Source organism: Maniola jurtina, chromosome 4, assembly GCF_905333055.1.
Source record: "Maniola jurtina chromosome 4, ilManJurt1.1, whole genome shotgun sequence".
Taxonomy (NCBI): domain Eukaryota; kingdom Metazoa; phylum Arthropoda; class Insecta; order Lepidoptera; family Nymphalidae; genus Maniola; species Maniola jurtina.
In genome coordinates, this window is record NC_060032.1 from 11,836,777 (window position 1) to 11,850,717 (window position 13,941).

Here is a 13,941-nt window from a genome sequence, read left to right on the forward strand (position 1 = left end):
AAATAATCTTCTCGTACTAAAGTAAAATCTTATAGTGAAAGTAGCTGCAGCTAGCGACTTAGTGTGGATTCAGATTTTTTAAAGAAAAATTTCTGGAAATCCTTTCCAGGTGTGCATTATTGAGAAATTCTAGGTATATGCAAAATCTCGAGGTTATTAAACCCAGCCGTGTGAGCTTTTCTTTATTTTATCTATAGATATAAGATGAAAATGTATTGTCTGGTTATTGGTTTGATCTTCTAATGTTGTTTAATGTACTGTAAGGATGGAATATTTACATTTGTCTTTGCAGTAAGCTCTGCCACACGGCCTTTAGGTCAATGGAAGGCGCCCTTAAAACGATGGGCCGTGAGCGCGCTGGTGTCCGCGGAGCACATGACACTAACGGACTTTCACCACCAGCTCGACCCAAGATTAGCCGGAATTCAGTCGCTGAAATAGTAAAAAACAACTTACAATTTTCCTATCTCCCAAAAAAATTAAATTAATAAGTCAATAAACACTAGGTTAGGTTAGGTTATTGTATTGTTTTTATGTGGTCTAGAAAATTATTCAACAAAATATGTAAAATACAATAGACACAATTAAACAAGTAGCATCGATAAAATGAATTACCTACTAGATAATACATAGAGCAATTTCAAAGTTGATTATATCTTTGAAGGTGAATGAAAAAGGAATTACCTTTTTTCCTAACATTGAACTGAGCTTCTGACACCGTCCCCAATGCGACCGGCTCCTCTGTTACAAAGAGGACTCGATCCCTTGACACTGTGGCAAATAGCAGCAGATCTGAGAACAGTAAGGCCCAGTACGGTCGGATTGTTCTGCCTTCCACTCTTGACAGTTCTCCGCCGAATATCCATTGCCTCCCTGCTGTGCTTAAGACGAATGGCTACAAATGAAAAATCTTATTAGCCTCCTGTTGTGTTGTGATGATGATTGCCAATTGACAATCTCCCTAGTGATGTGGTGAGCACTGTGGTCTTATAAACAGGAAGACTGTTCGATTCTTGGCAAGGATTATTTGGAAAATAGTTTCTAAGTTGACTCTGGTCTGGTCTCGTGGCTGGTCGTGGCTAGTTATCAACGTACTGGCAAAACTATGCCGCCAATCGATTTAGCGTTCTGATACGATGCCGCATAGAAACCAATGAGGCGTACGTTAGCCCGCTTCCATCTTAGTCTGCATCCTCACTTACCGCCAGGTGATGGAAGTCATAGGCTAACTAGGCTAAAAGTATTATGAAGTGAACCCAGGAAAGATTTTTACTATAAAAAAAAACGAATCCAGTATGATTAGTATTTTTGAATATGGTATTCTATGGTATTGCTCCAAAATGCGCCATACAAATGACTAATAGTTAAATAAAACGCAAAGAAAAATACGTGTGGTTCAGAGCACATGATTTGGTAAATAGTTGTTGTTTGAGTTGTTTTAGCATTTCTGATAGTTACCTTACATCTAGTGAACACGAGTCGACTTTCAAGGTCGGCAACAGACAACAACGGTTTTCCATCTCCAGCGAGTCCCATCAAACCTGATCCCGCTGTCACATCTTGGTAACCACACTGAAATTATCGAAGAACATTTTCATAAATTCGCTATCTTTATAAAAGAACATTTTCGATCTTTTATCGGATATATTTTGGAGAGTGTGCTTCGGAACTTCACAACCTTATATTCCTCCTTCACCATTACACTACAGAATAGTGAGGAACCTTGAACTTTGGCATCATCCAATCTACTGGCACGAAACGTTTTTGCTCAACGTTTCTGATACGAACCGCTAAGGTGTGGAATGCCCTGATGGCGTCCATGTTTCCTGCCCCATATAACTTAAATACCTTGAAAGCAAGAGTGAATAGACATCATCTTCTAGGTAAGCATGCTTCAACTTAGACCTCGTCATTGCTTTTAAAGCATAATTTGTCTTCAAGCGCAATTTTTTTACATATAAGCTCTGTCAATAAAAAGTGTAAAGTTTACAAGAAAGGCATAATTTTACATTTTTATCAGTAGATATATGATCTTATCTTATTTTTCATTGTGAAATGTATTAAACTGCGTCCAGTAAGTCATCTTAGATACAGCTGTGAAGATGAAATGTTTTAAGAACTTGAACGCTATTCACGTCAAAATGGTAAGATCTTTTAGATCAGAGTTCAACTCTGATCTAAAATTTTAACCTTCAAAACCATAAGACATGCGATAGCATGTCAAATCAACTTAGGCTCAGTTAGTTTGTCGAAGTTATTCAGCAATTTATCAAGAATTTTTCAGATTGTAATAGTGATTGTCGCTTTTTACCTGCAACTGTTCCACAATAACTTGAAGTTGCTTCTTTTCAAGTTGGTCGTAAGGCCCTGACCCACTACAACTAGCCGCTGCTCTCATTAATCTAAGGAGTTCCCGAAATTGCTCGAGTGGTTTGTGGACTAATGACGTAATATCTGGCCTTCTTCTTGGAATTGGGGGACTAGTGCAGAACCTTGAGAACGCCCCGCTGGGGTCTTTTGACTTTTTTACCTGTTGCAAAAAGTAAACATACATTTCAAAATTCTTTCTAATATTGGTTTCAATCCTGATGCTGGGTTAAATGCATGTGAACCGTGACTATGGTTGATGATCTATCGATTTCGAATCGATATTATTGGTAATATTGGTCAAAAAACTGTTTAACATTTTATTACTTGCAAACGCATTTCATTTATAAGTTTCTTAGCAAGATTACTTACCAATACGCAATCAGCTCTTTTCAGTCCCAGACAATATTTCTTATAAAGACTAAGGAACACAGGAGCCTTTTGTAAGTATACAGCGAGAACCGTCGACGTCTGTATTTCGCCATCGTCTTGAACTATTTGGTCCAAAATATCCTCCGATAGCCTAAATATCTGTAAATAATCTGACGCTTAGTTCTAGAACTAATATCTATCACGACCTATTTTTACTTAAAACAGTTCTTTTATATTATTAATTCAATTAAAAATACCATTTACCTTGCCTTGACCTCGATTGTAACTTTTAATAACGAAAGTCGATAGGATAAGACTTTCAAACAATAAAGCAATAGTCAGTACTAAAATCGAATACATTTTTGTCTGATATTAAATTAGTCCACAGTATTCCAAAATACTTTTTATTTAAAAGTTGTAGAAAGACTAGGTGGAAAATTTGGGAATCATTCAAAAGTAAGTAAATTTTTATGAGCAAGAATTATGTTTAACTAAAATATTTAGGTATATTTACTGAAAGTTATTTCTTTTTATTCAGAAACCTACCTCTTCAATATTTTGAAACAATAACTGGTGGTCGCTTGGAGCAATGAGGTCTGCTCTTTCAGCTAAGGGTGAGACGAATCGGACAAGACCAAATTGCAGGCAGGTTGCATAATGCTGTTCCCTTGCTACTAGGGCAAGAAGTGCTCTTTTCCTTCCATCAGTTGCTAGGCCTGTGGTCTGTGGAAATTCCAGTAACAAAATTGACCACTATTGTTGGTTATAAGCTCAGTTAAAATTATTTTATATATGTGCTGATAGCTATAATTTGTGGCCCTTCATTGGTGTTCCTTATATTTGATAGCCTTTCTCTCTCTCTCGTCTGGCTTTACAAAGATTAGCTAATGTCAAGTTTGTAGTATGTAGTTTGTAACAAGTTAGTTAAACTATACAAGTAAGGACCCCGTCTGTGCCGGCGCTCGCCGACATACGCACGGCACCCCCTTAGAGCACTTTCCAGTCAGTTTTAACAAAAAAAAAAACACTCCAAAAAGGCAGAGCACGCCCGCCAGCCAACACCAACACAGACGAAGTCCGATAGCCTTTTTAAAGTGCAAGTTTTTTAGTTTGAAGATACGCAATTGCATTATCTATGTACCTCATTATAATCTAATTATTATTACTTAAATATCTAAGAAATTGTCTTCTGCATGATAAAAGTGTGAATGAGACAAACACTTACATAAAATGATGATAAAATTCAGGATAAAATAATGTGGGTAAAGGGCAGGTGCAGGAACGAAAATAAAACAAACCAAATAATTAAGAATAAGCAATAAATTTATTTGCGCTTAATATTAAGAAACATAAATTAGAAAAGAAACGAAATAATCATAACAGGAACCAAAATTTTCATGAATAATGAAAATAAAATAAGACACAAAATTAAAAATGTGTTTATACGTAATAAACAAAATAATACAGTAACACAAAACCTAAATCTAAAAAGACAATAGCTACACGAAATTCAAAATAACACACGACCGGCTAAGACAAAATAAATAAAAACTGTTAACAAAATAAATATTAACAAAAAACAGCAATCTTAAACGTAACGATTCCCCTTTAGTTCATAAATCGCTTTATATTGATCATAATAATTAGAATAAAATAGCTAAGGATGTAGCTAAAACTAATTATAATGACCATTTAGCTTTTAAACCACTCTGTGATAAAACTAAAATTCTGTACACGCATCAAGACAAACTAAATTAAGCAAATTTAAATCATATTGGAATGTATTGTGAAGTTCTTGTTACTCTAATGATATCTACAAAAAATAACAGTAGCTATAAAAACTGTACATGATTGTAACAGATAAGGAAAAATAAAAATATAAAACAATCACACTCTTAAAAATTAAGACGCTACGGATAATTATATTCCATTATTATCTACGACTAACAGATCAAACTACATCAACACTAGCACCAGTTGTCTAAAAATTCGAATTTTGACCATAAATTTAGAAAATCTTTACAAAATTTCAATAGATGACTAGTATGAATTCAATTCAAAAATTAATTATTGGTCGGAACGAGCATAGATTTTCTTTTTAAAATTACTCAAACATTCTAAAATTGCTGAATATACTAGTTTTTTTTTTTAATAATTGTGGATTAAATCTCGAAACAATAATTACAAGTCACCGATGAAATAATAGTAATGAGTTTAATTTTAGTCAACCTATCTCGTCCAACCATCAGTGAAAATTTTGAAGAGCCAAAACTAAACTAGACTATGATGCCATTACCGACCTCCTTTGAAAATGTAACTTGGGGCAGGTGTAGCTTGCGTCTATCCAGAGACTGACTGGTAGAGGAACAGGCCGTTGGAGGCCTGGCGGCTGCTGCAGGGGAGGCTAAGGCCGCAGCCCTTGGGGATCTTGGAGCTGGAGGCGGTGTTGATTCTGGTGCCGGTATAGTGACTTGAGTAAGGCGTGGCTTAACTCCAACACCGTTTTGTGGCACGCGTCTGAAGGTCTCTAAGTTCAAGGTCTGTCCTGCTGCTCTAGAATCAGATAATAAAGGAAAAATTAAAAATATATTCCGAAACATTACGAATGAAAGCAATCCAATCTATGCAAAATTTAATTTAACACAGTGTTTCTAAAACGTAGTTAAAAGTAAAAACTAGTGGTTATTTTAAAAAATGAACCTAGTTGACCTAGTGCTGACAATCCAGTAAATAAATCAGCTAGAGATTCAGACAAATCCATCAAAATAAGTCATCAAGAAGAAAATGTTTGAAAAGTTTAAATCGTACACTCACTTGACAAGATTCCGGACTTCTTCCTCTGAAGCAGTAACTACGTTCTTGTTACCAACAAACACGATGTAGTCACCAGCGCGAAGACCAGCTTTTTCTGCTGATCCTCCCGCTGCTACTCGTTCTACTTTGGGAGGGCGAGTCCAGACGACCGTGAAACCGAAACCACCACTCATCGCTCTTACTAACCTGGGGAGAAGATTTCCAATATTTCCAGTTAATTCAGAAAACACCCAACGAAACAAAGATGCCCTCATTCCGAGGGGAGATCAAGCTCATTAGTGAGCTGGTGATAGGGTATTTTTTTTTAATTTACAGACTAGCGTTTGGCTGCAATCAGACCTGCTAGCAAGTGCAATGCAGCCTAAGATGGAGCGCGCTTGGCTAGAAGTTGCCTAAGTTGTTGAAGTCAAGAGTGAATACTCTTGACTTGAAGGTACCCACATTAAAAGTGGGAGGGAAAACTGATGCCGGGAGGGCGTTCCACATAGCGGTTCGGATTAGAAACGAGGAAGCAAATCGCTTCGTACGTGTCCGAGGAATTTCAACTACGTACGGATGTAGATCTTGACGATGCCATGCAGTATGATACTTGGATGGTGGTTGATGATGATTACTTACTTTCTAGTAGTCGTAAATGGTGTTCTTCCATTTCGCTGCGCCCGGCGCGGTGCAGCGGGGTCCTCAGGAGGGTCGAGCTCCAGGTATCTCAGGAACAGGTGCTCATCTGCCTCACGTTGCAACGCTGCTGCTACTTGAGCTTGATTTGTTGATGGGCCGTTGGATGCTACGCCTGAATAAAAAATTAAAGTGTTTAATAAAATGTAATACGCCTCTAGCTGATTGTTATTTTTAAGTTTATTTTATTTTGCATATTTGCATTTCTCTTTTTGTGTACCTTCACATAGCATATTTTATTCATTCATTTAGGGCGATAGAGAGAGCTATGTTTGCAGATTCTCAAGGTGATGAAATCAGAAATGGGGAGATCCAAAGTAACCAACATAGCTGAATGGGTTCCAATGATGATCTCGCACCCCGCACAGGAAAGCACAGCGTTGGAAGAGCCCTCAATAGTTGGGCAAACGATATCAAACGAGTCGCTGGGAGCAACTGAATCCAGGTGGTGAAAGAACGTGGCGTGCAGAAGTGCAAGAAAGCTATGAGCAGTAGTGGATGTCTCGGTTGATAATGATGATGATGAATATAAATCTCCAGCATCAGAGACGCTTAATGGTACCAATATTACTATTATTGTCATCCAAACTACTCGTGAGGCAGTTGAAAATAAGTCACCAATTTCGACGGAATGACAAAATACTAAAAAATAAAAAACTACTAATAAAAAGCTTGTGATGATCACTAGAACATGAAATAAATTGAAAGAGTTTTCAAATGACGCCATATAAATTTATGAAAGTGGGAAGACATTTTTCACAGCACTCGCTTCATTATCGCGAATTATTCATCATTAAATGGAAGCAGTAAAAACTTGTTGAATTCTGAATTCAGAATGATGCCAAGAGTACACTGAACATTTCTTAGTTTAAAAATTAGAATAAATTAAAATGTAGAGTTTTGAAAAATCTTTTTTAAAATTTATTTTATTTTTCATTTTTGTGGCGGCTATTTTGAATTTTTATTATCTATTGTTATAATAGCGGTAATTGCAACTGTCTATTTATTAGAGTTCACGAGGTATCTACAGCCCTCTGACAGACAGACGGACGGACGGACGGATGAACGGACGGACAACGGAGGCTTAGTAACAGGGTCCTTTTTGGCACCCTTCGAGTACGGAAACCTTACAATTACCTTTGTAAGAACTTTCTTTGGCGCTCTCGTTGGTGCTAGTTTCAGTGTTGTCAGTGGCCATCATGCGCCGCTCGGTCACGCGCCCGTCCTGCGCCGCGCTCTGGCACCCATACTGGAGGAAGTACGTGCCGGAAATGTCGGTGACAGACAGACGGCCGGCCGGACAGCGGAGGCTTAGTAACAGCGTCCCGATGGGACCCCACGAGTAAGGAAACCCAAAAATTACCTTTGTCAGAACTTTCTTTGGGACCGTCATTGGTGATAGTTTCAGTGTTATCAGTGGACATCTTGCGCCGCTCGGTCACGCGTCCTGCGCCGAGCTCTGGTGCCCCTGCTGCAGGAAGTACGTGCCGGAAATGTCGCTGACAGACAGATGGACGGATAGCGGTGGCTTAGTAACAGGGTTCCGTTTGGCACCCTTTGAGAACAGAAACCTAAAAATTACCTTTGTCAGAACTTTCTTTGGTGCCCTTATTGGTGCTAGTTTCAGTGTTGTCAGTGGCATCTTGCGCCGCTCGGTCACGCGTCCTGCACCGAGCTCTGGTGCCTTGCTGCAGGAAATGCGTGCCGGAAATGTCGCTGACAGACAGATGGACGGACATCGGTGGCTTAGTAACAGGGTTCCGTTTGGCACCCTTTGAGTACAGAAACCTAAAAATTACCTTTGTCAGAACTTTCTTTGGTGCCCTTATTGGTGCTAGTTTCAGTGTTGTCAGTGGCATCTTGCGCCGCTCGGTCACGCGTCCTGCACCGAGCTCTGGTGCCCCTGCTGCAGGAAGTGCGTGCCGGAAATGTCGCTGACAGACAGATGGACGGACATCGGTGGCTTAGTAACAGGGTTCCGTTTGGCACCCTTTGAGTACAGAAACCTAAAAATTACCTTTGTCAGAACTTTCTTTGGCGCCCTCATTGGTGCTAGTCTCAGTGTTGTCAGTGGACATCTTGCGCCGCTCGGTCACGCGTCCTGCGCCGAGCTCTGGTGCCCCTGCTGCAGGAAGTACGTGCCGGAAATGTCGCTGACAGACAGATGGACGGACAGCGGTGGCTTAGTAACAGGGTTCCGTTTGGCACCCTTTGAGAACAGAAACCTAAAAATTACCTTTGTCAGAACTTTCTTTGGCGCCCTCATTGGTGCTAGTCTCAGTGTTGTCAGTGGCCATCTTGCACCGCTCGGTCACGCGCCCGTCCTGCGCCGCGCTCTGGCGCCCCTGCTGCAGGAAGTACGTGCCGGAAATGTCGCTTTTAATCGCATCTTTCAACGGAAACGAGACGCATCCTAGAAACTCGCTCCGCCTGAAACAAAGGAGAAAACTTGATTAGTATTGTAAAATGATGTTCTCTTGACAGAATTTCAACGGTTTCAGCCAATTACAATAAAAAACTGGCGAAGTACGAGTCGGACTCACACACGAAGGGTTCCGTACAAGAAAAAACACTTTTTTTTGTGACAGCACCAGAATTTCAATGTTTTCGGATTTTTTCTTTACATGTGCTATAAGACAGTGCTACCTGCCTTTCACGATTCTAGGTCAACTGGCAGTACCTTATTGGTTTTGATTCCCTTAACGGGTCTTGACAGACACGGCAGACAGACCGACAGACAACGAAGTGATCCTATAAGGGTTCCTTTTTTTCTCTCGAGACACGGAACCCTAAAAACTAGCATGTGACAATATTCATCATCATTGCGTGCCTGTATCGAAACGAAGTTTGGCGATCATTATATGAAAAAACTTCTCTATCTAAAGCCACCTCTTCTAACTTCGGGTAACTAACTAAGCCTTTTACCTACCCTTATATCGCCCAACCACTTGCATCGTTGGCTATGTGAAGCCTTTTTGCCTTCAATTCTTCCTTCCAACTCTAATCTTGGGAATGAGAATTTGGCTTCCCTCTACCATAGAAACCCGGTCTCACAGTAATATGATAGAGAAAAAGATTTTAATGTATATTATAATTATTGTAAATAACAAAACGTAATATTAAAAGAAACATATAAAAGACATTTGCAAAAATGCCTGAAAGAAATTAGGAAGAATGAGATAAGAAAAAAAAATACATATATACAAGACGTATCTAATAAAAGATCAGAGTAGAATATAAAATTATAACAGTAGATTATCATCAAAATAATATCACACACATCAACTTTCTAATACAGGTAACCTAAACGAAAAATACATAGAAGAAAGACCTCAATTCACCTTCCATGAATGTAATTAGATGAATAGACGATGAATAAAATATGAAGGCGTCACAGTGACTCTTCGGAGTTACATTATCATAATGTACGGATAGGTCCCAAATACTTGCATGAATTTGGATTTACTTCATTGTTGTTAAAGTAGGTCAAATTCCACTGGCATATTAAGCTGGCTCATTTGAGTCACTTTTACTATGATGATAATCAACTTTTTAAAATCCTTTCCTTTTATTATATTGATGCATTAACTTCAATAATATGTGGTTTCCTCTTGATATGGTGGTGGTGTTATTTGAAAGTTCAGTTATTTTTTCTTCTGGCGTGTCCTTGCGTAATATTGGTGTTGTCTTTTAATCAGAAAGTTTTGAAATCACTTCTCAAATTATAAGGGGTAAGATAAACTTTACTTTATTAGTTTTGTTCAAGAAATTACAAATATATTTTTACAAAAATCTCTCATATTTTAAAAGAAATAAACGTGTTGTTTATAAAAACTTATATAACTCGACCAAAGAGTTTCAGGAATGTGACGTTTTGCACAGTCAGTATAATAGGCTGAAATGCTCATAGCTAGTTTAAATTATGCATATTCATATGTACAGCGACCTCAACAATCGATATTTCTCCACAACTTTCACTTGTTTAGAACAAAATGCTTTGCATGTTTCAATCGCTCACAACACTTGAAGGTGAAAGTTTACGTGACCTTGCTCCTTAGGTTTCTATAATTACTATGTCCTTGCCAAGTACGCTGCGCCAAGTTTTGTTTGTATACTTAAGTTACGAATGGAGTCTTACAATATGTTTTTCTGATAAACTTTTGGTTACATCAGATTGCGAATGCTACTGATTTATTTTTTCTCCAGTAAGAACTTTAGGTAGATAGATACCCATTGCAATGTTGCAAATGTAACTACTCTGGTCTAATTTTAAAGCAATGCGTCCACTTCCATATATTGCCCGAAGCAATCACTCTGCTTATTCAATCGCAGTTATTATCGCTCCTCGTTTTTCCTTAATTCAGCCCGATGTGGACACACAGTTAAATGCAGGATGTATTCTAGTTTCAATCGCTTTGAACTTAAAGTATCATGTAATAAATGCGAATCATAAATGTAACGACGCGAACGTGTCTTGAATTTCGTTACCAAGTAATTGCCTCGGTATATCATTTAGAGATTATTTATAACATTCCAAAATGGTTTCTTGCTACATGGCTTCTATTTCAGAAATATTTCGGGCTTATTTCATACAAATATGTCCATCGCTTAACATAACATCGATCTCACCATAACTCTTATCTTAAACATCGATACACATATCTATACGGTGTTCGTGCTTCCCTACGGTTTCACAAAAGCTTCTAAGCATGCAAAGGGCTGTCCCAGAAAGCCTTTCCACCTTCTCGTGACACTGGAGTGCTCTCAATGCGGACTAGAGTGACGGGGGACACCAAGCGGGAGTCACTTACGGCGATAGTTGTCACTCTTCTTCGAGAATTGGCGAGCTGCCTGTGTACGAGGTGTCAGTTTTGTCGAGGATATCCGCTGGAAGGCTATTTTTCCTCGCTCTGGGTTCCGGAGGGTCCCATTCTGGTAGGCTATTCTTTCTGCTAAGGTGCGTGTTGCGATGTGCGTGTTGGTGGGAGCAATGTTGCCGCGGCGGAGGCTCCTCGCGTCGGGCCTGACTCAAACCAGCAACGGTTTGGGAAACGAATGACATCCCGATACTTTGGATAGCTTTCGATCTATTAAAACATTGAACTTTATTTTAGCAGACTCATAAGGTCAAGAAACTCAATTTTTAAAATTAGATTAGCACTAACGCTAGGCCCAATGATATTGTCAGTGTATCGAAGGAAATAGTCACCGGAAATAATTAATCAATAGAACATTAACTTTTGTGAAAGAGAATGAAATTAGGATAAAGTTGGAATAATTTTTTTAATTAATACGTGACATAAATATTTGATATTATAATGGAGGTCAATACGTTTAGTAGATATTTTTTTTAAACCAAGTATCCATATAAAAAGACTTGTTCTGATTGACTGAAATGGACTGAATGATCTATCAACGCACAGCCTAAACCGAAACTTGAAATTTTGCCAATAAGTTTTTTTTATAATGAGCCTATGTTTTGGAAATTCCACCCCTAAATATGGGATGAAATTTCATTGAAAGTTCGTCACTTATCAAGGTTTTATCGGTCAATAATGATTAAGAATTATGTCAGGATTTAGAAATTGAACCCCTCACCTATTTTTAAAAATTCCAGTCAAGCGAAGTCGAGGTATAAGCTAGTATAATAATTTAGGTAAATACGCAAAATTTCCAATATATCATATTCCTTCTATGTAGTAAACAAAGTATATAAAGAGTCCGATCGAAGGAAAATTATACAAAAGGAGAATCTTGGCGTTGATCCAAAAATTGTCTGTTGCCATAATATCACACGGTTCGGATACTTTTGTTTGTGTTATCAAACCAATTCATGACTCCCCTTTTTCATTTTCATTCTCGAAGTTTCTAGTTGTTTGAACAATGCAATAGAAAAGAGATATGTAGGTACTTTTTAAAATAAATATAACGACTAAATGGGCAAGCGGGTCGCCTGATGTTCAGTGATTACCGCCACCCACCAGAATAACACCATGCTGTGATCTAATAGGCAAGGCCGTAGCCAGGAATTTCGGAGGGGTTTTATCCCCCCCTTCTGGATTCTGAAAGGATCTGGCACACATTGTCATGAATGACACTGTTCCTCCTTGTATTTTCCTATCGTTCTTCCTTGTATTGGGGACAATACGCAGAGAAACTTTCAGCTTTTATAAAATAACGAACGAATCTATATTTCTACGACTCTAAAATTAAATTAATTATTTTAAAGCAACCGTAAGTATTGTAAATATTGAAAAGTTAGCGATGAGAGCATCATTAAGGGCATGCCCTAGTTTGTTCTTTATACTTTATATCTACTTCATGTTCAAGCGCCTTATATGAGGTTTTTAGGTCAAGATTAACTTCTGAAAGACTTGTGGGGGCTATCTTTAATAACATGATGTTGCACTTTTATAGATTATATTATCTTACCTACTTTAAATTAATTAATTATTAATTTGAAATTTCAGATGTAAGCGTTAATTAAAAAGGCATTAGACAGTACGTAAAAGCCAAATTGTAGATACGTAGATAATATATTTGGAAAATTGATAATTGGTTTAGTTATTAAGTTAACCAAAAGTATTGTAAATAGTTAATTACGTAGACACAGTTTAAAATATATTATCGTAAAATCTAAAATTAAAATTGTAAATGCATGCGTCTGTGTAAGTACTGAATCTTAATGTAAGTGAAATTCTTTTTGAGAATAAATTTTCTTTAAACCGATATATTGATAGGAGTATTTTTTTATATATACCTACCTACTTTATGAAAGTGATTCATATCATTGAGAGTGCATTATCAAGTACTTGTGCTATAAGACCTACCTACCTGCCAAATTTCATGATTCTAGGTCAACGGGAAGTACCCTACAGGTTTCTTGACAGACACGACGGACGGACGGACGGAAAGACAGACAGAAAGACAGACAGACAACAAAGTGATCCTATAAGGGTTCCGTTTTCCTTTTGAGGTACGGAACCTTAAAAATAAGAGAAGCGTCATAAAAGATCCAAAAAAACCCCTATATTCATAATGAAATGTGGTATCAAGAGTCTCAAGGTTATTGTTAGCGATATAAATTTTCCACTAGATGCGGCATTTCACAGTAAAACATGTTCCAACTAACATCGGTGATCGCACTCATGTCAATCGTAATCCGCTTTAAATTAAACTGTAGCTCGATTCCGTAAAACCTGCATCAATCATGATTACAATCGGAATTTTTGCTATTCTTATTGCAACAATGCATTGTAGCCAATAGTGAGCGAGCGTTAACCAAGCAGAGGTGATTGCGATCATGACATTGTAGCTATCATTCTACCGCAATCGACTGCCTGGAGCGATAATAATTAATTATTCTAAATGTCATAATTCATATTGTCATATTTGAGTAAGTATAGGTAACTTTAGTACCTAAAGTCTGTTCTAATATATCTATGTTTGTAGAAACGGTTGCGTTTAAACAATTACGATTGATAGGAGTGCGAGCACTGATGTTTTTTGGAAAATGTTGTCACTATGAAGCGCCACATCTAGTGAAATATCTATACCGATGTTCTAAAAAGTTGCTGAGTCGTATTGTACTTCACCACGTAGTCTGTAGGCGTGACTAAGGACACGGCCTACTTTCAGCCAGAGCCCTTATTTAACTCTGCCAAGAGGTTTTCGTTTCATGGTCATATTATTTGTTTAATCCTTTTTCACGAT

At 37.9% G+C, this 13,941-nt stretch overlaps 1 protein-coding gene across 12 annotated transcripts in view; it reads right to left on the reverse strand.

The window, feature by feature from the left end:
* Positions 1-13,941, reverse strand: part of LOC123864915 — a 71,537-nt gene that overhangs the window by 17,175 nt on the left and 40,421 nt on the right. For 11 of the 12 annotated variants that reach the window (XR_006795862.1, XM_045905666.1, XM_045905665.1 and 8 more), the window contains 10 exons: positions 8,465-8,658; positions 6,172-6,343; positions 5,554-5,739; positions 5,040-5,292; positions 3,286-3,462; positions 2,740-2,898; positions 2,312-2,530; positions 1,459-1,572; positions 685-895; positions 279-432 (listed from right to left, as the gene is read on the reverse strand). Coding sequence is in view for 11 of the 12 variants with exons in the window: in XM_045905666.1 (XP_045761622.1) it covers positions 279-432; positions 685-895; positions 1,459-1,572; positions 2,312-2,530; positions 2,740-2,898; positions 3,286-3,462; positions 5,040-5,292; positions 5,554-5,739; positions 6,172-6,343; positions 8,465-8,658 (1,839 nt within the window). In the remaining variant the exon portion in view is untranslated. Of the gene's footprint in view, positions 1-278; positions 433-684; positions 896-1,458; positions 1,573-2,311; positions 2,531-2,739; positions 2,899-3,285; positions 3,463-5,039; positions 5,293-5,553; positions 5,740-6,171; positions 6,344-8,245; positions 8,322-8,464; positions 8,659-13,941 lie in introns of those variants that run through there. The other variant, XM_045905672.1, reaches the window with a different exon arrangement.